This window comes from Eumetopias jubatus, unplaced genomic scaffold (genome assembly GCF_037043125.1).
Source record: "Eumetopias jubatus isolate StellerSeaLion01/CBP00866 unplaced genomic scaffold, mEumJub1_p1.0 scaffold_1, whole genome shotgun sequence".
Taxonomy (NCBI): domain Eukaryota; kingdom Metazoa; phylum Chordata; class Mammalia; order Carnivora; family Otariidae; genus Eumetopias; species Eumetopias jubatus.
The window spans coordinates 9,103,056-9,128,551 of NW_028274807.1; the positions used below are offsets into that span (position 1 = coordinate 9,103,056).

General features: G+C 44.9%; 1 protein-coding gene across 1 annotated transcript; it reads right to left on the reverse strand.

Moving 5' to 3' along the window:
* Positions 1 to 16,536: 16,536 nt before the first annotated feature.
* Positions 16,537 to 25,119, reverse strand: RIPPLY3 (ripply transcriptional repressor 3). Its single transcript, XM_028114242.2, has 4 exons — positions 25,016 to 25,119; positions 24,039 to 24,105; positions 20,111 to 20,178; positions 16,537 to 16,846 (listed from the first exon to the last, which is right to left on the reverse strand). The coding sequence occupies exons 1-4, from the start codon at positions 25,117 to 25,119 to the stop codon at positions 16,537 to 16,539; spliced, it is 549 nt and encodes a 182-aa protein (XP_027970043.1).
* Positions 25,120 to 25,496: the final 377 nt, after the last annotated feature.

Sequence of the window (25,496 nt, forward strand, 5' to 3'; positions counted from 1 at the left end):
CCCTGACCACCAATATGGAAGTGGGGCCTTTGGGAGGGGATGGGGTCGTGAGGGTTGTCCCTGCTGCTCCCCATCCATACCCCAATACTCCAGAGTATGTCCATCTCTCTCTGAACGTCCTCTATGCTACACACACACACACACACACACACACACACACACACACACACACACACACACACACTTTGTTTTTACCTTTCTTCCTGGGAACCTGTCTGAGTCATCTTGGGTCTCCAGTTCCTACCATGGAGGAAAGTATATAGTTGTTGAGTGGAAAAGGAGAAGTTCAGAGGCCCCTCTCTGGAATCATCAGAAGCAGTACAATTAAATAGTTTTGATGGTGCAATGAGGGAGATGTAAACTTTTTTCATATTTTAAGGAGTCAAATCATTTAAGTCCCTAAATATTTAGAATTATCGATGTGGAGATCTTGGTAACAGCCCTAAAGTACCAGAAAGCCATCATTATTTGCATTCTACTTTCACATTTTTGTGTCTTCTAAGATTGTTTTCCCCTTGAATTTACTAAAGTTAAGGAAACCAGTCTGAAAGACCAAATTCGCTGTCCTCCTTGAACGAGAAGATTAAAGTTAATGTGTGTGAAAGATAGATGAACTGCTGCAGGACGAAAAGGCAATTAGAAATAATGGCCTCTGACCACAAAGGTCCACAAATTAAAGAATTGTCAACCCAAGACAGAGATTCTATCAGTGACGAATCTGTCGCTTTACTTGACTACGGATCCAGTACAATTATGGGAAAACTAACAGAAATGACCTGAGTGAACAGACAGACTGGGGCCATTTGTTTCTTAAGTGAAATTTCCAGGCACCTAGCTGTAGCCTGTGCTTTTCCATCACTGCTGAGTGGCAGTTGGCAGAGAGAGATGACCTTTACTTAACCTTGAGAATAACTCTACCCCTTCCTGGCCAGAATAAGGAATGTATGTCAAGGCCCTATTGACAATCCATTTGCAGGAGTTATCGAATGTTTGGCCTAAGTGGATGATATCCTTGCCTTTCTGAACTTTATTTTACAAAATAAATATCTGTCCTAGGTCATCTTGGAAGTTAGAGAGGGCCACACACCTCGGACAGATGCCTGACAAATTTAAGAGGTCACTTTCATCTGTTTTGTTTTGGTTTCGGGGTGTGTGTGTATGTGTGTGGTGTTTACTCAAACATTCATCAGAATGAATATAAAGAAATAACCAACTTTCATCTGCCACTCTTCTTATGGGAAGACAATCTACTTTCATTCCTTGAGGTATTTAGAAAATGTTTATTGCTGTCAGCAACCCAATAGGTAAGTGGTTTCAAAACAAATGTTAAATCGAGCACTGCTCCTCAACTTAACTCCTTCCCACCCAAAATACCTGTGTAATGATTTGTTCAAAGATCTGAAGTAAACGACATCAGATCAGATATCCAATCCCTCAAAGAAAATGGTTTCAGTGAAGTCAAATCCCCAAACTTGCCCTCATTCTCACCTCTCTAACCCATCCTTATCAGAAGCTGCTTGTCACCAATAAGATTAGTGGTAGTGCATTGGGCTACATCAGATTTTTCATCATGAAAATGCCATGAACCAAATAACTGATGTGATTGAAAGGTGCTGAAGAGCCCATCAACAACACAGTCTATGGATGAACAGACTACATCAGAAATACCCTTGATTAAAGTCCGTAAGATTTTGGCTAAGGTTGCTTCATGATTATAGAATTTTAAATCTTAATTTTAAATCTAAAATTTTAAATTTTAAATAAGTAATGGATATGGGATGGTATCTAATGACTGATGCTTTAAATATTTTCATTGCTTTTTAATCGGTATAACTTATTTTAAAAAGTAATATGCATGCATCATAGAGAATTTTTAAACTATAGAAAAGAAAAAGAATTAAAATCGTGGCCATAAGCCGTGACTCAAAGATAACTATTCTTAATAGTCTTATGTAAGCCCTCCTAAGGCTGTGTGTGTTTAACAAAAAACCAAAAACACTGTAAATATAACTTTGTGTGCCTCATTTTTCAAATAACACTATGAGTGGTTAACAATTGCATAATATTGTGGCATATGGATACACCATAATTTCACAAATTCTCTATTATTGGACTTTGAGGATGGTCCTGAGTTTTATTTTTATCAATGTCACCGTAAGAAATATCCCTGTATAAAAATCTTTGTTTTTATCTCTGATCATATCCCTAGGAAATATTTACAGAAGGGTGGGGCATATAAAACTTCTAAGAGCTCTGACTACCTATGGCCAAATTGCCTGGAAGGTGACCTCCACTCCCACCAGCAAAGCATGACTGTTCACTCATCAACATCATGTATTGATAACCTATTTATTTATGTATTTATGTATGTATGTATTTATTTATTTAATATGCATTTTAAGCTTTAATTATTCAAGAAAACAACAGTGGATCTTCCATGATCATTTTCAGAATAATGAAGTACGTTCAAAGAAATTTCAAGGCGTGATTTCCTAGGAATTTGTCAAGATTTATTTAACTTGTAAGCCAGAACTAAGAGCTTCCCAGCGGATCTAGGAGGTAGAAATGACTTATCTGTACAGCATAACTTAAAATTTCAAACTCATGTAGAAAATCCCCTTCACATACAAAGTAATTATTTTGTAATAAGGAACATGATTATGTGCGGCACCTGGGTGGCTCAGTCTGTTAAGCGTCTGCCTTTGGCTCAGGTCATGATCCCAGCATCCTGGGATGGAGCCACCTGTCCGTCATCGGGCTCCCTGCCCAGCAAGGAGTCTGCTTTTCCCTCCCCCTGCTGTTGTGCTCTCGCTTGCTCTCTCTCCCTCTCAGGTAAATAAAATCTCTAAAAAAAAAAAAAAAGCGTGAGAGAGAAATGGTTATGGGGCTGGTTCAAACTTTAAACTCACCTGGGGGGGCACCTGGGTGGCTCAGTTGGTTAAGCGTCTGCCTTCGGCTCAGGTCATGATCTCAGGGTCTGGGATCGAGCCCTGCATCGGGCTCCCTGCTCGGTGGGGAGTCGGCTTCTCCCTCTCACTCTCCCTCTGTTCTCTCTCTCTCTCAAATAAATAAATAAAATCTTAAAAAAAAAAAAAACTCACCTAGGGCACCTGGGTGGCTCAGTCGGTTAAGCGTCTGCCTTCCACTCAGGTCATGATCCTGGGGTCCTGGGATGGAGCCCCACATCGGGCTCCTTGCTCAGCGGGGAGTCTGCTTCTCCCTCTACCCCTCCCCCTGCTCGTGCTCTCTCTCTCTCAAATAAATAAATAAAAATCTTTAAAAAGGTTTGCAGACCTTTGCAAGAAAGGTGTTCTGGAAACCCCTGTCTCAGGATTAGACTTCGGTAGAGATACTGCTATCACAATGTCCTTCTGGATCTGACACGTAGGCCTCCCGAGGAGTCCAGGATGAGGCTGTCCCTTTTCCGCTTTGCATGTGTTATTGGAAAGGGGCAGGTAGAAGTGCTGAAGACCACGTGCCCACTTCAAGCACTTCACTAGCTTCTCCTTGCCTTTAGAATGCACTCACATGGGTGCCTGGGTGGCTCGGTTGGTTAAGCGACTGCCTTCGGCTCAGGTCATGATCCTGGAGTCCTGGGATTGAGTCCCGCATCGGGCTCCCTGCTCAGCAGGGAGTCTGCCTCTCCCTCTGACCTCCTTCCCTCTCATGCTCTCTCTCTACCATTATCTCTCTCTCTCTCAATAAAAAAATAAAAATCTTTAAATAAAAAAAAATAGAATGCACTCACATGATCGGTCCTCTGCCTGTGCACCCTGCCTGCCCCCCACTCTATCTCCCCTTGCTCCTTCTGCCTCCACTGGCTTCCTTTCTATTTTAGCCTTCCAGGTTCTCACTCACCTCAGGGCCTTTGCATGTGCTGTTCCTTTGTCTGGAAAGCTCCTTCCCCAGCTCTTTGCCTGGCTGGTTCTTCCCCACCCTTCAGGTCACATCAAATAACACTCTCCTTAGACCAAGTTTTTCCCATTATTCTCCATCCTGTTTTTCATGGCACAAATTGCAATGTGTAGTTTAGGGCAAGGCTTCTCAATATTTCTGGAGTATAGAATTAATTTTTCTAAATTTCCAGACCATTGGAGATCTATATTTTTATAAAATATAATTAAAAAATATTTTATTTTATTTTATTTTAGAAGCTGGATTTTTTTTAACTAGACTCAACAAACAAGTTATTCTGTCAAATTGCTGTAGAAGAAGTTTCTAAACCCTTCTCTCAACTTTGGTGTTAACTCATCCCAACCTGGCAACACAGATCTGTGGCCCAGCTCTAGTCCACAGACCCCACTGTGATGATCAGTGGTTTGTCCCCTCTAGACTGTGAGCTCCATGGGGGAAGAAACCTCATCTGTCTTATTCACCTCATGTCTCCAAGGCCTAGAATGGTACCTGGCAGGTGGTAGGTGTTCAAGACATTTCTACTGAATGATGTGAGTGGTTGAATAAGCCACCAGTCGCTATAAAAGAGGGTGTGTAGAGAAGAGGGTGCCGCCAGGCTGTTTGGCTGGGCTGGTCACTGTTGGCAAAGTGGCTGGATGCAGGTGCTGAAGTCTGCAAACATCATAGCGGACCAGCAGGGGCCCAGGGATGACTCAGCGGCACTCTCACCACCCAGGCCCATGGGAGGCCTTGGGCAGAGCGTTTGCCAATGCAGCAGCCATGTTTTATCCAGAGCAGCTCAGCTCAGCCTGGCCCCCATGCTCTGAGTGGCAACCCTCTGATCTCTGACCAGACTCCCTCTGAGGACCCTGAGTGGAAAGTCCATTCCAGGTGCATAGACATGAACTGGGTGGGGGCAACAGGCTCCCTGAGGGGAGATGCAGAGAGAGTCTGGGGAGTCAGGTTTAGGCAGAGTCAGCTGGTGGTCATCGGCCCTCTCCTAGGCAGTGGGTATCTAAACACCATGCAGCCTCAGCACAGGATCCCAAAGGGAGGCCAGCAGGGACTTGGGCCTGAAAGACAGACAGAATCTGCAGGGCCCGGGGAGCAGCAGGGAGACTAGAGGCAGCTGGTGGGCTTCCAGAGGTTGGCCCCTGATGTTCAGGGACACATGACTTGAGGAGAGAGCCCGCTCGGATATAAACCCACAGTGGAGAGAAGGAAACCGAACTTCTCTGGACTTCTCAGCCTGGCCAGGAGAAATGTTGCAGGCAAAACACCCAGTACAGAGAGAAATGGGGAAGGAGCAGGGGGCTGGACCCAGGGGCCTCTAGTATAGCAGGAAGGAGCTAAGAAGCAGCCTGAGCTGCCAGGACTCTTTCTCATGGGGGTCGGGGGGCCAGGGCAGGACCAAGAGGCAGCTGCAGAATGAAAGGCAGCAGGAAGGAGAAGAGGGGGAGCAGAGATGTGAAGGTGAGGATGGGAAGGCACTGGGGAATCTATGAGGCGGGGCTTGGCCCCCCTACCGATTGAGCTGAGCCGTCTGGTCTGACATTCGAATCAGGCCACGCGGTCACCTCTGGAGACAGCCTCACAGCTCCCTGTCAGGAAGGCCCCCGGGAAAGGCAGACAGGCCGGGAAAACCCTCCTGCACCATCTCTAGGGAGTCTGTTATGTGCCCAGGAGTTCCTATTTTGTTTCTTTCTGTTTATTTCCCTACCGCGACGAGAACCAAACCGCGACGAGCAGCAAGATGTTTCAAACATCAAAGGCCTACATTTAGGTTGACCTGTGAGAACATCAAATTTCTGTAGGTCAAAGTGGGTCAAAACCACCCATTTCACATGATTCCACCTAAGGTATGTGAGTCCAGGACAGAAAGCAGCGGGGAGCTGGGGAGACAGACTGTGTCCTCACTGGGTCCAGCCATGCCGCAGAGGCCACACAAGCCACGGAGCTAAGAAGAGGGAACGTGGCTGCTTTGCCCAGAGCAGAGGGAAGAAGCGACAGGACAGGGGGAGCAGGCAAAGTGGACAGGGTCTTCTTTGGCAAGAGGGTGGGCTCCCGGCGGTCTGCACCCCGGGCCAAGTCCTTCCGGGCTAAGAATCCAGGTGCTCGGGTGTCACACTGGCCCGTGCGGCTGGATGGTGAACCCAGTGCCGTAAACTTCGCCCCCATGCTATGTCTGCAACGGCCCAAATGTTAAGTCTCGAATGCTCTTAACTCTACGTCCCCGGGCAGCCCTATGCTAAGTCCACCCCGGTGTGTTGGGGATGTCCTGCTCCGGCCGCTGTGCAAAATAGAATCAACGACACTCAGCACCACCAGAGGAAGGACTGCCCAGGGTCGCCACCCCAGCACCCCCTGAAGCAACAGGACAGTCACCAGACCCTCAGCTGCTGCTCTGTCTGCTGAGACTTGCCACCGGAAGTGCCCGGTGGGAGGGCGCCAGCTCTCGGAGGGACAGCACCCTCAGCCCCCATTCCCTATGCCAGGAGCCCTCACCCTCCCTGAGGTGGGAGAGGCTGTAACCTCACATGCCTCGCGAGCTCCAGATCTTCCCTTTCTTCCCCACTGATGTCAGGATGGCAGGTGGCAGAGGTAGAGAACAGGGTCACTAAGGCTTCCTTGGGGAATTGCTCATTCACCTGGAGACGGAAGGACACTCTCTTGTTCCACGCTTGGGGTCCTTCCTCAGGCCAATCTGGGGCTGTGGGTTCCTGGCTCCTCCCTCAACATCCTCTGGGAGGCACCCCCCAACCGCATGCCACCAGCAAAGCCCCAGGGACTTGGATACTGCCCCCAAGTGTCCCCTACGAGGGTCGGATAGGTAATTATTTACTTGCCCTTCAGTTCCTTCAGCTGTCAAGTGGGGATAATAACGGTCATGACCTCCGAAGTCTTGTGAGAATATCATAACAGAAGTACTTAGAACAGCACCTGGCACGTGGTAAGGATTCTATCAGTGTTACGTGATTATGTAAGTATTACTATTGTTGTTGAGACAGCATAAGACTTTCTCATGCAACTCAGGGCAGGAATGCAGCTGGGTGTCAGGAATGCAGCAGAACCAAGAACTACCTAACCAGCAGGACTCTCCTAACCAGCAGCTGCTCATCTCTGCTCCTCCAAGCACATCTGCTCCATTTCTCATCACTCTACAGCCCAGCCTTCTCCACTCACCAGTCCACAGGGCCAGACATGTCCGCTCGCAGCTCTGAAATGCTCATGGTACAGGCTCGGCCTTATTCCGAAGTTGGCTTCCTCGGTAAACTGAGGGAAGGTCCCCAAAGAAGAGGGAAATGGGGCGCCTGGGCGGCTCAGTCGGTTACGCATCTGCCTTCGGCTCTGCTCATGATCCCAGGGTCCTGGGGTCAAGCCCCACATCGGGCTCCCTGCTCAGCGGGGAGTCTGCTTCTCCCTCTGCCTCTGGCCCTCCCCCCAATTGCGTGCTCTCTCTCTCTCAAATAAGTAAAATCTTAAAAAAGGAAAAAAGAAAAAGCACAGCCCTGATCCTTGGGACCTGTATTATTTGGAAGCTATTTTGAAATTTCTTATGTTATTTTACTGATCTACTGTTACCTTCTCGTCACATCTTAAATATTCCGTTGAATGTAGGAGGGGAAGATGAGAACGACCATCATGATAGCTTTTCTGAAGTGACATGCTTGGAGAAGGTCAGACCATACTGGAAAGTATTCAGAGTGATCAAGGTAACTGACAAGTGAAACAGCTATTCGGGTGAGTTTTGTGGCTTCACTTGTGCACAGAAGAATAATTGTGCTCACTTTCCTGGTGGATTAAGGAAATCCTCCATGCATCTCCTATTTTAGTTTTATTTGAAAAAGCTAGCAGAGGAGAAAAATGGAAGAGGGAGAAAGAGTAATGGTTTTAGCAATTCATTTAAACTCGGGAATAAGTGCCCTTTGTTTCCATTTAGGATTCGATAAGGAGCAGAGGAATGCACACGGAGCATCTAATGTTGGGCCAGAATGCTTGTCTTTGGCAAACGTCAGATAAACATACAATCACAGACCCTGTCCACAGTTCTCCTGACTCTATGCCACTCTTGAAAACTATGGTCTCATGTTTAAGAACAACAGGATTACAAGGTTAGGGTGAACTTTAAGAAGCTATGCAGAGGACCAACCCAAATATCCACAACAAACAAATGGATAAACATATATGGTCTATCCCTACAATGGAATATGTTTCAGCCATAAAAAAGGAAGGCAGCACTGACACCTGCTAGGACATGGATGAACCTTGAAACATGATGCTAAGTGAAAGAAGCTAGTCACAAAAATCCACATACTTTATGATTCCATTCGTGTGAAACTTTAAAACAGGAAAATCTATGGAAACAGAAACTAATATTGCATTGTATGTTAACTAGCTGGAATTTAGAGAAAAACTTGGAAAAAGAAAAAAGGAAAATCTATAGAAACCAACAGCAGATTTGTGGTTGCTTAGGGCTGGGGTGGGACAGTAGGGAGCTGATAGCTAAAGAGTATGGGGTTTCTTTGATGAAATGTTCTAGAATTGACTGTGGTGATGGTTGTACGTATGTTGTTGTTTTTTTAAGATTTTATTTATTTATTTGAGAGAGAGAGCATGAGCAGGGGAAGTGGGAGCAGGGAGCCCGAAGCAGGACTCGATCCCAGGACCCTGGGATCATGACCTGAGTCGAAGGCAGATGCTTAACCAGCTGAGCCACCCAGGCATCCAAAGGTTGTACATATTTGTGAATATGCTAAAAACCATTGAATTGTACACTTGAAATGGTTGAATTACAGTGTGTGTGAATTCCATCTCAATAAAGCTGCTAAAAAAAATAATGGATTGATGGATAGATGGATGAAAACTGGTTTAAAAAAAAAAAAAGCTAAGTCATCCACATTTAGATCATCCCGAATATGGGAAACTGGGAAGGGCTGGTTGACTAACTTGGTCTTTTGATACAGACTTTTCCTCTTGCCTTGCTAAACCATCTTTCTAACTGTGAGTGAATTTATAGTCATTCCATTCTTTATGTTATAAGAATATAAGAATATATATTCTTAGGCAGTAAATAATTCTTTTAAAATGTTAAGTTACCCCAAAATATGGGATCCCAAATAGTTACTTTCCATTTCATAAACCTAAGCAAGTAGATCATTAGTTGTCCTATATCTCATTGTATTAAATATTTGCCATTTTACAAATAACAAGTTTTCCACAAAACATGTTCTGGGTAGAGCTTTTTGGAACATGGCCACAGTTTATCAAAAACATGAAAAGTATAACCGAATTCAGGAAGCCCATCTGATTTAGAGAATATAATTTCTATTCTGCCACTGACAAATGAGAATGTCAAAAATTGTGGCAATTTTTAAAGCAAACCAAAGCACACAGTGAAGAGCATATGGTAAATTCTCTTTATGCTGAAGCTGGTCTCTTTGGGGCACTAGTGTGTTGTAGAAAAGAAATAAAATATGTGGCTACCGCTTGCCATCTAGACACAAAGACTTTACGGACACTATTCCAAAAGCTGCTCCTTCTATGTACTACATACTTCAGAGATCTGGGAAAGATCAGGCAGCAACAGAAGGAATCCAAATAGAAAGAAAATAAAACTGAGACCTCCCGACAGCCTGGTCCATTAGCACGTAAAGACCCCGAGGCCCGGAAATACTGATGAGCCCCTCAAATTCCTAAGGGCAGGCAGGAAGCAAGAGGGTCTCTTGTTTTGAGAAAAAGGTTTCTCCAAACCCCGGTAGGACAACCAGTCCAAAGACCAGGAAATGAAACTGATGTGGACGCTCCCTGGGAGGGAGGTTTTCTTTATATTGGGGGCAGAGCTTCTGGATTTCTAAAATTGACCTGTGCCGTGAGAACATCCGACTGGACGGACCGTGGATTGAATCAGGGTTCCCTTGGCTTGAATTCAAATTTCAAGGTGGCACGTCAGGGTTGGGCTATGACAGGGGTCGTTTATGAGCCCAAGGCCACCCCAGAAGAACTGGTTGGAGGCAAAGCCTATAGTCCCTCCTGGGAAACAATCACAGAGCCCCAGGAAAAAACACAGAAGTGTTGTCTAGGGACCGAGAGACTCAGCCTGGTATCCTGTGCTAATAACCACCTTAGACTTTTTTTTACTAACCCCAAAATAAATTTATTTCCAGATTGTAGGGGGAAATTGAACAAACGTAGTGCTTTTCTCTGGGATCAAAGCCAAAGCAGGGATACAAGCCGTGCTCATCCAGATTCCAACCCGGGAGCAGGCAGGAATGCCAGAAAGCTCACGTCGACCTCATTTCCTGAGGGCTGAAACTCACAGGAGATGGTGTCTTCAGAAGTCATGTTTGTGAGACATCACACTCCAGTAACTTCGTGACTGATATTCAATTGTCCTGCCTATGACAGTGTTTGCTCAGGTCAACTCTGAAGAAGAATGAACGTGTGTTTATACTTGGAAAATTTCTGCATTTGGGTGTGTTTACTCTTAAATCACTTCAAGTGGCTTTCTAGATTTTAGCAAAATAAAATGATTTATACTAAAGCCAGCCATACACATTCCCTATGACCCAGCAATCACTCCGAGGTTAACTACTCAACAGAAATGCATACATATATGCACAAAAGGCATATTCAAAAGAGTTCTTAGCAGAATTGTTCATGATAGCCAAAAACTTGGAAGCAATCCAAATGCCTATTGGCAATAGAATGGATAAATAGTGATATATTCCTACCATAGAATACCGGAGGACAATGAGTGACTCTTAGGTACACAATGTTGACTAAAAGAAACCAGACACAAATAAGCACATACTGTATGATTCCATTTGTATAAATTTCAAAAGTGGGCAACAAAAATGAATGGTATTAGAAGTCGGGGGCGTCTGTGTGGCTCAGTCGGTTAAAAAACTCTGACTCTTGATTTTGGCTCAGGTCATGATCACAGGGTTGTGTGATGGAGCCCTGCATCGGGCTCCACACTGGGCATGGAACCTGCTTAGGATTCTCTCTCTCTCCCTCTCCCTCTGCCCCACCCCCCCAACCCCGTTCTCTCTCTTTCTCCTAAAAAAAAGAAAGAAAGAAAGAAAGAAATCAGAATAGTGGCTATCCTTGGGGAAGACAGTGAGTGTGTTAGCTGGGAGTGTGCATAAGAGGAGCTCCTGGGGTGATGGTAATCTATTTCTTAACCTGTCTTGTATTTTAAAGGCTGTGTTCTATTTTAAAATTCATCAAATACTGAGGTGCCCAGGTGGCTCAGTTGGTAGAGTGTATGACTCTTGATCTAGGGGTTGTGAGCTTGAGCCCAATGTTGGGTGGAGAAATTACTTAAAAAATAAATTCTTTAATAAAATAAAATACATCAAGCACTTATGATTTGCTCACTTTTCTGTATCTGTTGTATGTTGATAATTTTTTTTTTAAGTAGGCTCCACACCCAGCATGGAGCCCAGAGTGGGGCCCGAACTCATGACCCTGAGATCAAGACCTGAGCTGAGATAGAGTCGGACGCCCAACCGACTGAGCCACCCAGGCACCCCAAGAAATATATTTTTAAATAAATTAAAAAATATATATCTTTTAATGAGCTAGATTGTAGCTTTAAATGTTGCTAGGATCAGTATATCATAGAAAACTCTGTAAAACTTCTGCATTTGCAGGTGTAGTTGATGTAGTTGGAGAGACCCCAAATTATGACAGCTGGTGACCATTATCGTTTGGTATTGTTGGTAATGAGCCCCAAGTCTTACACCTAACTTAAATCTGGCTCAGAGTTCTTCCACATTGATCAACAATGCAATCTTGGAGTTTAAAGTAATTTAAGATGCTCACAGAAAGATCTAGCTTTATGATGACCTGGGTCTCAGCAAACGGTCTCCCCATAGTGTCTTTCTTTGGAACTGAAGCCATCATCTTGAACATACACCTGAGACCTCATCACCTTTTTTGTGATGGATGGCTCAGAGGGCACTACAAGTGTGCAGAAGACAGGGCCTTGAGAAACCCAGAGAGTCAAAAACTAAGAAACCAAACAATTTACTTAGAGCTTTCTCCTTTGGATTACTTTTTTAAAAAATAGGGGCGCCTGGGTGGCTCAGTCGGTTAAGCGTCTGCCTTAGGCTCAGGTCATGATCCCAGGGTCCTGGGATCGAGCCCCACATCGGGCTCCCTGCTCTGCAGGAAGCCTGCTTCTGCCTCTTCCACTCTCCCAATGCTTGTGTTCCTTCTCTGGCTCTGTCCCTCTCTGTCAAATAAATAAATAAAATCTAAAAAAAATTTTTTTTAAATATATAAATTTTTTTCATGACAAAAAAGATTGTTTGTTAATTGGTTCAGTGGCTAAAAAAAAATTCAAATATTGTTTTAGTAGAAGAGTCTAAGCTTTTTTTAAACAGCTTTATTGGGGGTGTAGCTTATGTACTATATACTTACCCATTCACGGCACTGCACAATTCAATAATTTTGGTAAATTTCTAGAATTGTGCAACCATCACCATAATCCAGTTTTAGAACATTTCCATCACCCCAAGAAGCTTCTTTGCACCCATCAACAGTCAATCCCTGTCATGGAAAGGCACCTGGTCCCAGTGCTGAGCAACCATTATGCATTATATGCATACACATACTATATATAATGCATTATGTAATATATATTACAATTATAATTATATTCAATATATAAGTATATATATGATATTATTATATATAATGCATTTTTATACATAATTATTGTTATAGATTTGCCTTTTGTCTTTTTCCCTTTGTTTTTTCTTGCATACTTAGATTTATGGTCTAGGACTATTAGGAAGGAGGCAGCACGCCTTCCAATCTGCTGAGGAGCTCGGGCACAGTGGGAGAGGAGAGGGGAAATCACATGCTTAACATGAAGCTTTTGATTTTCTTTAGCCACAATCAGAGAATAGATCTCCTTCATGGAGCAGGTGATAGGAAATTGTGCTATAGGAAGACAGAGAGAATAGGGAGTTAGCTGGGGTGTTCTAAAGAACATCGCCTGCATGAATGGCCAGCATGAATTTGGAGAGCAACGGGCAGTTAGTTATCTAGTGAGCAGGTGCATCTTCTACAATTCAGCCACCCCAACAAAGAGTGCTCAGAAATGGACATACAGAAATGTACATCCTCGGGCGCCTGCGTGGCTCAGTTGGTTAAGCGACTGCCTTTGGCTCAGGTCATGATCCTAGAAAGTTCCAGGATCAAGTCCCGCATCAGGCTCCCTGCTCAGCAGGGGGTCTGCTTCTCCCTCTGACCCTCCCTCCTCTCATGTGCTCTCTCTCTCTCTCATTCTCTCTCTCAAATAAATAAATAAATAAAATCTTTAAAAAAAAAAAAGAAATGTACATCCTCAAGTAGGTGTCCTCCTTTCTTGTCTTCCTCCCAGGGTTCAAGTCAGCATCTCTCATCACTGTGACAGATTCCTGTCTGGTTTTCTTATACTCAGACCTGCCTCAGTACGGAAAGACTGCTCAGAACACAAACCTGATCATATCACTCTCCTGTTCAAAACTCCATCATGCTTTTCTCCGCTGTCCTCTAGATAGGCGGGTGCCCCGAGCTTGCCACACAAGACCCCACAACCTGGTTCCTGGACAACGACTCTCTTTCCAAGCATAGTGCAAGCCTTTTCTTGACATTTCATACAAAGGAATCATGCAGTGTAGTCTGTGGCATCTGGATTCTTTCACTTAGCATCATGTTTTCATGGTCCATTCATGTTTTAGCCTGCACTAATATTACATTTTATCCCTTCTTATTACTGAATTTTATCCCATCGAACGGATAGACCACATTTTATTTATCCATTCACCAGTTGATGTGCATTTGGATTTTTTTCAGTTTGGGATTATTACAAATAAAGGTGCTATGAACATTGGTGTACATGTCTTTCTGTGGACAAATGTTTTCATTTCTCCTGGGTAGACTCCTACAAATGGAATTGCTGGCTTGTGTCATAAATCTGTGTTGAAATTTTTTTTAAAGATTTTTATTTATTTATTTGAGACTCAGAGATACAGAGAGACAGAGAGAGAGAGAGAGAGAGAGCATGAGCAGGGAGAGAGGCAGAGGGAGAGGGAGAAGCAGGGTTCCCGCTGAGCCAAGAGCCCGATGTGAGGCTTGATCCCAAGACCCTGGGACCATGACCTGAGCCAAAGGCAGACACTTAACCGTCTGAGCCACCCAGGTGCCCCTGTGTTTAACTTTTTAATGAAATTGCCAAACTGTTTTCCAAACTCTTAACCATTTTACATTCCCACCAGTGATGTATGAGGCTTCTAGTTATTCCACGTTGTCTGTCTTTTAAAAATTTTAAATTTTTTTAAAGATTTTATTTATTTTTCAACAGAGAGAGAGAGACAGCGAGAGAGGGAACACAAGCAGAGGGAGTGGGAGAGGGAGAAGCAGGCTTCCCGCGGAGCAGGGAGCCCGATGCGGGACTCGATCCCAGGACCCTGGGATCATGACCTGAGCCGAAGGCAGACACTTAACGACTGAGCCACCCGGGCGCCCTGTCTTTTAAAAATTTTAATCATTCTAGTAGGTGTTTGACAGTATCTATTGTTCTAATTTTTCATTTCTGTAATGGCTAATGATGCTGAGCATTTTTTGAAATGTTTCAAACTATAAAATAAAAATAAAATCTGCTTGTAAAAGTTGCCATGTAATGGTATAACGGAATATTATAATGATATCATATTTTAGATTTGCCCAGCAAATTCCAAGGGAGTTCAAGTTGTTTTTATAAATATCCATCATATTTATAAGCATCATAAAAAATTGCCTATTTATGCATTGGTTTTTCACCAGCATTTTCACAAAATGCCTCATGCAGACACAGAAAAACAGGTAGTTTTCCTCTTTAATGAGCTATTACAAGGAGGAAAAGGTGATTAAAACTAAGTTGCCCAAACAAACAAACAAACAAAAAAATCCCTCTGATTTCAGTTGATCATGCAGGGTCCAAAATAAAATAATGGAAAAATCTTAGTAGAGTCTATATAATTAGCATGGCAGGACATGCTACAGAAACAGGTAAGAATAGTGTCATGTGGCCCGTGGTCAGTGTAAATAATTCCCATTGAGCAAAGCAGCCCAGTCACCGGGACAGGGAGGTGGGGAAGGGGCCTGGGCTCATTGCTGGGAAGGGGGCATTTTGGGGCATATGGATACTTTTTTAAAAAAGATTTTATTTAGTTATTATGTCATAGAGAGAGAGAGAGCACAAGCAGGGGGAAAGGGCAGAGGAAGAAGCAGGCACCCCACTGAGCAAGGAGCCCCGTGTGGGACTCGATCCCAGGACCCTGGGATCATGACCTAAGCCAAAGGCAGACGCTTAACGACTGAGCCACCCAGGCACCCTATAAATAGTAGTTTTTAAAGGGGCAGAGCAGTCAGAAACAATTGATGTTAGGTACCTTTGCACAGAGAAAGAGGAAAACAGGAAAGGGTGACTTTTACTTTGCAAATGTATACTTCTCTATGCTGTTTGGATTGTTAAAATATTTGCATGTATTACTCCAATTTTTTTACTATTAATGTTTAATGGACTTTTTGGGCATTGAGGTTATAATCCCTTTTGCTTTCTTTTTATACATTTTTTTATTTTTAAAAACAATATCATTTGAAGAGTTAAATATGAAAACATCCAAACTTATAAAAACTTTAAAGCAGGCACTAATTAAATCTAAAATTGCCTTAAACATGGGGCACCTGGCTGGCTCAGTGGGTAGAGCACGTGTGACTCTTGGTCTCGGGGTTGTGAGTTCGAGCCCCATGTTGGGTGTGGAGGTTACTTAAAAACATAAAATCTAAATAAATAAATAAACAAATAAATTGTCTTAAACAAAAAAGGTGATTATCAAACATTTTGTCTTTCAAAATATTTATTTCAAGTATAAACTTATTAAAGAACTATATATAGGAAGACAATCATATATAAGATAGTTTAGTAACAAACTTGTGGAACACAATCATTTGATCATCAAAATATAAAAAAAGAAAATAATTTTATATTAGATAATTTTATTGAAAACAGTGTTATTTTATTCAAGTAACAAGCCCAAACCAGTTCCCAACTAAGAGTTAAAGCTCTTTTCTCTATATCTTCATATACTCAGCCCTTAGACAAGGATCATAAATTTTAAACCGAAATTATTCCCCTAGAAATCCATATTTAAAGTTTTTGTTACTCTTATGGAAGTTATTCAGTTTTATTTTTCATAAATTTTTTTGAAATGCCACTAAGCAAACACATCCACCCTTGGACAATGTCTAAATCCTTTTGTTTACAAAAGCAGAAATAGCTACATAATGAGTCTGAGGTGAAGTGAGAGGCATCGGTGGGTTATTAATCTATATTGGAATAATCTGTCATTGGATGGCAGAGTGACAATATGAATGTGCCTTGAAAGTTGGTCCCATCTGATAACAACCCATGTCAACACAAACCTCCTGGTTCCTTTCTCAATGGTATGCATGAGTGCCCTGAAGAGAACCTCCAGGAGCAGGAAAAGTTACAAGCTAAGTTCTTGTTGGCCAGAGATAGTCCCCAAACCCTGTATACCAGGGGAAATGCACAGCTGTCCCCAAGAGCACATGTGAGCCAAGTCTGGTGTGGGAGAGATACCCCATTTATTTGGGCGAGGCACACTCTGTGCCCCCCAGAGAGTCACCATGAGGGAGTCGACCCTTACCACCGAGGCCACTCTGTCCTACAGAACTCCATCTTGGGTTTGTCAGCTGACCTCTGTCCTTCCCTCCTGGGCCATTCTCCGCCTGACTCTGAAGATTGGAAGACTGGGTTTCTTCCTCTTGTTCTTCATCATCTGAATCAGATTCGTCATTGTAGAAATGAATTGTGGCTTGCACTGGGAAACTGGCCAGCACTTTTTCCCCAGAACTCTGCAGATACTCTTGGCGCTTTGAAATGGGTAAATAAAGTCTAATATTTAAGAAACAAATACACCATTAATCACCCTGAAACAGGCTAACCTCCATCTAGCAGGTCCCCTTCCCTAGAGGCATCTCACTCCCAATCTCCCTCTCTGATCTTGCCTTCTGCTGCACAGAGTGTTTTCTAAATCATCAGAACACAAAAACGTGGGCAGGTGGAGAGACCTGGCAAAAGGAACCCTACACACCAGTTCAGAAACAAGCTATAATTGGAGTGAGCAGATCGATTTAGACCACCACAGGAAAAAGGGTGTGCTTCCATGAAGGTAAAAGGAAATTAAAACACTGAGTTTCAAGATGAAGAGTCTCATTCTGATCAAACAGAGAACGTCACTTATCCTAGAGAATATATGTCTTATTTAGGTTAGGCCCCACTCCCCCTAGCACCCCCAAGGATGGGGAATGTTGTGACCTTTGGGCTCTGGGGGAAATATGACTCTGGAACCGCAGTCTAGAGAAGCAGCTAATTTTTCTGGACATTGCTACAGAGAAGCTGTAGGGGTGGGTTCCTAGCTTTGCCAGAACAGAAAACGGTAACCCTGACTATGTGTCTAAAGAATAGGAAGGAAGGAAGGAAGGAAGGAAGGAAGGAAGGAAGGGAAAAAACCTAAATATATAAACTTGGAACTCTAAATTCAGGTTATGTAGAATTTAGGATTACAGTTATACATGGAAAGTATTTAAAATACCCTTCACTCTCCCCATAACCCCTTATTCTTATGCCTTTCACTAATTTATTTGCATTTTTTCCTGAGGTCTTCTGAGGAACTGAGAGGGATTATCATTTGACCACTACTTATTTGCAAAGCTGATTTCTTTTTTATTTTTAAGTGATCTCTATGCCCAACATGGGGCTTAAACCTACAACCCCGAGATCCAGAGTCACACACTCTACCAACTGAGCCAGCCATGCACCCCTGCAAAGCTGAATGCAATTTCTCTCTTTTTGGATAGAGAAGAAAAGAGAGAGAGGGAGAGAGAATGCCCTACTATAAATAATGCATGACAATTCTGAACTTCCTAAGATTTCTGATAAGCCAGGGATTCTCAACCTTCAGAGCACATTTGGCAATGTCTGGAGACAGTTCTGGTTGCCTCAACTGAGGAGAAGCTACTAGCATGTAGTGGGCAGAGCCCAGGGATGCTGGTAAACATCCCATAATGCCCACCACAGCCCCTTACAACAAAGAATTATCCAGCTCAAAGTGTCAATAGTGCTAGGGTTGAGGATCTCTGCAACAAACAGAGAAAAAGAAAACCATTATATATATATATAAATGATTTCTATATATAGAATATATATTATTATATATAAATATAGTAAATATATTAAATTTTTATATATATCTATATTATATAAAATACAAATAATGACAGAATCTAATTATATATTATATATAATATATGTATTATATATACAGAATATTATATAAAATACAAATAATGACGGAAACATAAACATAGTTTAGGGTTTGGCCATATTAAAAATTAGCTGTAATGCTGAAGTATTTACCGGGGAATTTGAACTCGTAGGCTGTCTGGAAGTGCTTTAACATTCTGACAACAGGGGCGCCTGGGGGCGCACGGTTGGTTAAGCATCCAACTCTTGGTTTCACCTCAGTTCAGGATCTCAGGGTCGTGAGATTGAGCCCAGGGTCGGGCTCTGTGCTCAGTGGGGAGTCTGCTTGGGGTTCTCTCTTTCCCTCTCCTTCTGCCCCTCCCACTCCCTCAAATAAATAAATCTCGGGCGCCTCGGTGGCTCAGTTGGTTGGGCGCCTGCCTTCGGCTCAGGTCATGATCCTGGGGTCCCGGGATCGAGTCCCGTCGGGCTCCCTGCTCGGCGGGGAGTCCGCTTCTCCCTCGGACCCTCCCCCCTCTCATGTGCTCTCTCTCTCTCTCATTCTCTCTCTCAAATAAATAAATAAATAAATCTTTAAAAAAATAAATAAATCTCAAAAAAATATTCTAACAATAATAAAAACATAATTGGGAGAGGGTGATACTCACGATCAGATCTGAAGACTGTTGATAATTACTGAGGCTGGAGATGGGCATGTGGAGGCGGGGAGAGACTATTCTCTCCACTTGTGTGTAAGCGTGAAATTTTTTGTAATAAAAAGATAGAATAAACCTGTGTCCTTGGTTTGTAATGCATGCTTCACCAGTCCCTGCATTTTCAGTGAATCAAACATTGGGGAGCAGCAGGGTGTCTGTGGTAAGCAGGTGCATGGGTGTGCAGGGCAGGTGGTGCTTACAGGGCATGAAGGAGGATGGTGGCCCTCAACCCCGACGCATGCTGGGATCAGCCAGGGAGCCTGTGAAAATACAGACACGTAGGCCTTGCCCAGACCGAGTGCGTCAGCACCCCCGGGGGCCACCCAGCGTCTGCATTTTTAAAGTTTCCCGAGTGATCCTGTGGGGAAAAAAGACCACTGGTGTCAGGGGCACGAGGAAAGTTTCCCTTTTTCAAAAATCACTCTTTGACCAGTCTGAAGGACTTTCGATTTTATCTCTAGCAATTAGGATCTTTGGATTTTACTAAAGTTTCGGTCTCCAGGATAACCAGGGTAAAAATACTCTTCCAGGATGGGGAGAGAAAGAGACAGAGAAACAGATACAAATCCTGAGCATGAGCCACCTGCCCAAAGTGGATGAAATGTAAGAGGGACACAGCAGTGCGGGTCCTGATCACCCCCAGGACTGCGGGAGCTCAGAAAGCCTGGAGGAGCCACCCATAGCAGTGCGGGTCCTGATCATCCCCAGGACTGTGGGAGCTCAGAAAGCCTGGAGGAGCCAACCATGGTGGAGCCATCCACCCGACCCCTCATTTGGTCACACACGTTTTGAAGGTTTACTTTGCTCTGGACAATATACTAACTGATATCCTGGGAGAGAAATCGGAATGGGCTTAAATATTTAAGTAGATAAGCAGACACCCGTATACAATTCATATTCCGTTGAATTTAACACAAGACATAATATGTAATGAGAGGTAAAAACAAAAGACAAAGGAAAGAGGTCAATCCAATTTGCAACTAGAACACTGAATGAATTAATGAATGAATGATTCCAGAATAGATTCCAGAAATCCAACAAAAGATCCTTGAAGTTTCTTGGGATAATAACTAAATATTAGAGAATATACCGAATTATTTTCTACTTTGTTGGGAATGTGCACAGTTGAAGACACTAAAGTGTATTTATGCCTCTATTAAAAGGAAATAATCTATTTATTACTGTCAGGTCATGTTACCTTACAGGATGCTGAAACCCAAAGGCCCCCTTTGATCCCGGAGCTTGTTGGTCACCTTCAGGTTCAAGCTGTAAAGACAGACACGTACAGACACAGATATGGTCAAAAACCTCATAGTCAAGAACCTTAGCATCCGGAAATTCTAAAAAAAGAAAATCCAAGTAGTCTGAACTTCTTAGTATCAATACCAGTTTTAGAGACAGTTTAAACACCCTCAGGGTATTTGATAAGCCCCTCTTTCTCTTCCTGTTGTCAGCAATGGCCTGGGCACTGTGAGGGATTCAAAGATGGGAAGATGAGTCTGACACAGTCCTGCAGTTCAGGTTTTTTCAACCTAACGGGAAAAGACACACACGTAGGCAAATGACTACACCACAAAGCCTTGTACAGCAAGATGCCAACGCTTCTAGGCAGGGAGGAAGAAAAGCTTCACGGAGGGCCTAGCAGAGACATCAGTAGCATTTGGGTGTGCAAGTCTGAGACCATTCCTGGCGGAGGGGAACATCAAATTCTGAGGGACCAGAAAACAGAGGGCATAGGTGGGGAAAGGTGAGGAGCCCAGGGTGGAATGAAGGAGAAGCTGTGTTATTTAAGGGGCTCCAGCAGGAAGCTGAGTCCCGATTACAGGATACCTTGAATACCTACTTTTGAGCCTAGGTTTCATTCTGGAGACAGCACTAGAGCCCAATGCTGGTTTTTGAGCCAGGAGTTCAACAGTCAGATCTGTATTTTAAGGATAATGGCGGCCCCAGGGAGCAGTGCACAGCCTAGATTGGGGAGGTAAGGGCTCAGAGGCACGGGGCAAGAAGGGATAAAGGTCTGAACAGTGACAGGAAGGCAAGGAAAGATGGATCCCAAGGGCGCTTCTGTAGTATTCAAAAAACCCCTTGACCACTTGAATATCACGAGTGGAGGAAAGGGAAGCCAGTTTGAGCCACTAAGGGCAACATTGATGGAGATAGGATACAAGCAGAAAGAGAGGGAGAGAGAGAGCCAGGCTTGTCCATGCTGTGACCAGCATCGGCGCTAGGGAGGTGAAGGGACAGTCACACCTGCCTGTCCAGGACTGACCCCATTCTGCCCAAATTCGTGAGGTCCTGAATCTCAGTGAACTTGGCCTGAACTGTGGTCAGATGATCTGAGAGGCTGCAAAGCTGGTAATTGTCATTTGATCTCAGAGCTCTGAAAATTTTAGTTACTATGGAAAGAGGGAAGTGGGGCGTCTTGGGACAGACCATCCAGGAACAGCTTGAAAGTGAGCTGAAATGGCCTGGGGCAATGGATCAGAAACCCTAGCCCTTGGGTTTGCATGGAGTTTAGCAGAAACCAGATCGGGAGTGAGACAAAATCTGCTAGAGCAGGACAAGGAAGGACCGGGAGGATGGTTTGTCACCAAGGATCATCACACCCATTCTATCCCGCAGTGATAGGCGTGTGGCCTTTGTGAGCAAATGTCAATATATTTTACCAACCGTATTTTTTACAACATGCCTGGGTGAGTGAAGTTAGGGAAAGAAAATGAGGCTCTTGGAACAAAATCTTTTCCAAAATGAAGTTCGCTTTTTGAGGACTCCAGAGAATCATGTCCGTGTTAGGTTCTGTTTGTAATTATGAAATACCCCTAATTGCTCACTACCACAGTAAGCCATCCTGGGCTGTCAGAGGTGACTTTATATCCTGTGAGGGGAGCACATCTAATGCCACAGCGCAAACTTTGGTGGACACCAAAAGGCAGGGTTAGCACAGAAAAACAGCTTCCTTTAAGTGAGTAATTCTAACCAGACTCTGTGAAACATACATTACGCCTTTAAAAACTGTAAAATTTTACCCCCAACATACATAGCTTTAAAAACTGTATGCCACAAAGGTCTTCCAATTAAAGATCATTTTCTGATGACAGAAATGTCTACACATTCACACTTGGATAATTCAAGGGGATCAGGAATGTATACAAGGAAAGGTGTGTGTGTGTGTGTGTGTGTGTGTGTGTGTGTGTGTCCGTAGGAGTAAGAGAAGAGATACAAGCCGACTTTCATTAGAGTCTCCGGTTCTCCTCCCCATGCAGCCTCTGACCCCGATAAAGCGATGGTGTGGGAAGCCTGTAAAATGGGAGGATGAACCCAGCAGACACCTCTTTTTAGGAAATCCCCTCCCTTGCAAGGTGGGCAAGTGGCCAGGAGCGAAATGTAACAGAGGTCAACAAAGGCTTAGGCTGTCCTTCATTTCCCCAGGCAGGAGAGCTCCCAAAGGGAGGTAGGGGTACTAAATGGGTGAGGGTGACCCCAGTGCTCAGGGCATAGGGCCTTGAACCCAGCCCTCGAATTTCTCGGGGGAAATACACAACCGGGCTCTGGAGCCAAGGGATTCTCCCGTGTTGTCGGGAGAGGGCGCTGTTGAGCAAGAAGCGTTCCCTCCCCGCGCCAGGCTGCGCTCTCCCTGCCTGGGCTCCCGGAACAGTGCGCGGTACCTAGAACCAGCTGTCGCTCGCTACTGTCCTTTCTGCCTGGCCCGCTGGGCTCTGGAAAGAGCTGGCCGGACAAGCGGGGCATTATGCGGTACAGCCCCCTCAGAGCACCCCCACTCCCAAAATCCACGGACACAACTGTGCCATGCTGACGATCACCTAGCAACTTCCTACAGCTGAACACTTTCCTGCAAGTAATCATTTTTCTCACAAGTATCCTTCTCATCATAAGGAAAAAACCCAACTGCCTTGTATACTATACTGTGCTATTGTATTTTTACTCTTGCAACAACTGATAGGCTCCATATACATTTCATTTAACAAAAAATTGGATAATTGTGAACTTCTGTAATTTCTCCCTCTCCCAAGCACCTTTTAAAGGGCTGATGTTTAAGACCTTAAGTTTGAATGCAAAAGATGTTAATTATTCTCCATTATTTAGATATTGCACATATTTAAGAGTAACTTAGGCTACAAAATCATATCCCTTGTTAATTTGATATAGATTGTATTTGTTTCATTTTTAAAATAACAGCAACAATTAAAACTTCCATTATCCGGGCTAATTTAATAAAGTAGTCTGAATATCAAAATACAGTCAAAGGTCAGCTTTCGTGCACCTGAGTTTCTTATCATATTACAAATAACTGCCCACATAACATATACCACATGTTTGGTAAATTAAATACATGGTCCTTCCCAGCCTGATTAGCTCTTCAGCATTATAAAAGTCATCAACTTACAATTTAAGATTTTTTAAAAAAGGAAAGGTAAATTCTATGAAAGCAAGCCATTACTTCAACAAGTATACAGCAATTTAGTTACCAATGCAGGAAACAAAAGAATTGTGGTGGAGATTAATCTTTACCCACAAAGCCCTCGGCTGGAGTGTATTTGCTCAGACAACATGAATTACCCCAGGAGTGCTTGCAGACTGGGCAAAAGTGCTTCAGAAAGGGCCAGCTGGTGGGTGGGGGCTTCTGGGCACCCCAGACTGGTCTCTGCCCTTATTTGCACTGTGGTACAAGCCCACCAGTAATGGCACACTCAGAAGGGAGACTGGGGCAGCCTTCTCCCCTCCTCTCTCTACCTGTTGGGTTGCCCTTGGGGGGGGGGGACTCAACATAAAGAAATCTCTCTCAATTGCTCTTTTCTAGAACTCTCTTTAAAATGCCCTTGAAAGAGCTATGCCATAGTGGTTTTGCTTTTCAAGAAAGAAGCAAGCAGGAGCCCAATCTATACATGTGATCAGGTCTGATCAACAGCAGGCTCACCCAGGTTCCCGGTACAGCCCCCTCAGAGGGCATAGGCCTTGAACCCAGCCCCCAGCCCTCCCAGGCCCACAGGCACTTCGGCATTAGAGGACCAAGGGAGGGACAAGCTGAGGAGGCCTTTCATGGTCATTTTTTAGTTGCCACTTTCTGGCTGAACCCTTCCATACCACAATGCCCACCTTAACCTTACCCGGCTTCCGGTTCTGGTCAGCTCAGCTTCTTGGGGTGTGAGGATCCAAGGTCTCCATGGTGTGGGGCTGGAAAGGCAGGGACCAGAGGTGAACCCCAGAATTTTCTGCTGTCTTTTAAAAGTATATCATAAGAGTTATCATTCTTATCAATTCCAACGTTTGCCTGAGAAAGAGTCACTGGATACCGCAGAAAGTTCTCTCAAGTTCTCAGTCTGTGGATAAACCCGTGCCATTTGCGTTTTTTTTTTTTTTTCCTCCTGCCGCATTCTCAGTTCTCTGCCTTCACTGGCTTTGAGAAGTCCCAAATCTGATGCAATTATCAGGGGACACATTAGTTGAGAGATTTCTCTCCCAACCTGACTGGATTCTTCAATTGATTCCCTACTGTAGGTGGCAACTTTTTTGCTCATTAATTTCAACCGCACCCCCTCTGCTATTGAAGGATCTTGACCCTGCAGAGATGATTCCACAGGGTTCTACGATGCGAAAGGGGGGTGGGGTTGGGGATGGGTTTCTCCACTCTGGCTGCCTAACCACCCAGCCCCTTCCTCACTTTAACTGTACTACCTTGAAAGGGCTGAGCCCCAAGCGCCGGGCAAACAAAGACTGTTATCGAGAGTGTGACAGTCCGCGTGGTGAGGGGATCCCCTGCAACAAGGCTAGCTGAGAGGCCCCGAGACTTCAACGTTCCCAGCCCAGTGAATTTCAGATCTATGAATGGAAGCGTTGGCCCATTTACTCGCGGGGCGCTTCCTGGGCCTCCACACTTCGGCACCGTGCGCGGAAAATAGAGAGGACTGTGCATCCCCGTCTAAGGCTAAGGAACTTGCGCGGCGTCGCCGTCGGGCTCCGGGGCTCCGCCCGGATCCGGGGGGCTCAGCGGCGCTGGAACATCCCGCTCTGCGCTCGCCGCACCGACGCACCGACGCGCCGCGCGCCTCTCCACGCGTCCAGGGGACCGCGGGGACACCCTCACCTCTCGGGCCTGCGCGGCGGCGGTGGCCTCCGGGGACCGTCCGCGGGACACTGACAGACGCGCCCCCGCGCCTCCCGGGCTCCGGCCGCCGCCTCGGGTCTCATGGTGCCCGCGCAGCCAGCGCCTCTCCGGCGGCGCCAGCGACACGGCCGCGCCTCTAACCGCTCGGGCGAGGGCGCTCACCTACCAGTGCGCTCGGCGCCAGGTTTAAAAACGGGGGCGGGGCGGGAGGGGACAAGGGAGACCGAGGAGGGGGTGGGGAGGGCGCTGGAGAGGCTCCGGGAAGGGACGGGGAAGCCGGAGAGGGGGAGGGGACGGGAAAAGCTCCAGAAGGGGCGCCGCGCGGGGGGCGCGATGGGGGAGGGGGGAAATATCCGTGGAAAGGACTCAGGAAGCTCGGGGCGAGGGTGTGGAGGGGACAAAGGAAACCCAGGGAGGGTCGCCAGGGGCGAGGGCGAGGAAGCTTGGGGAATGGGCGGCG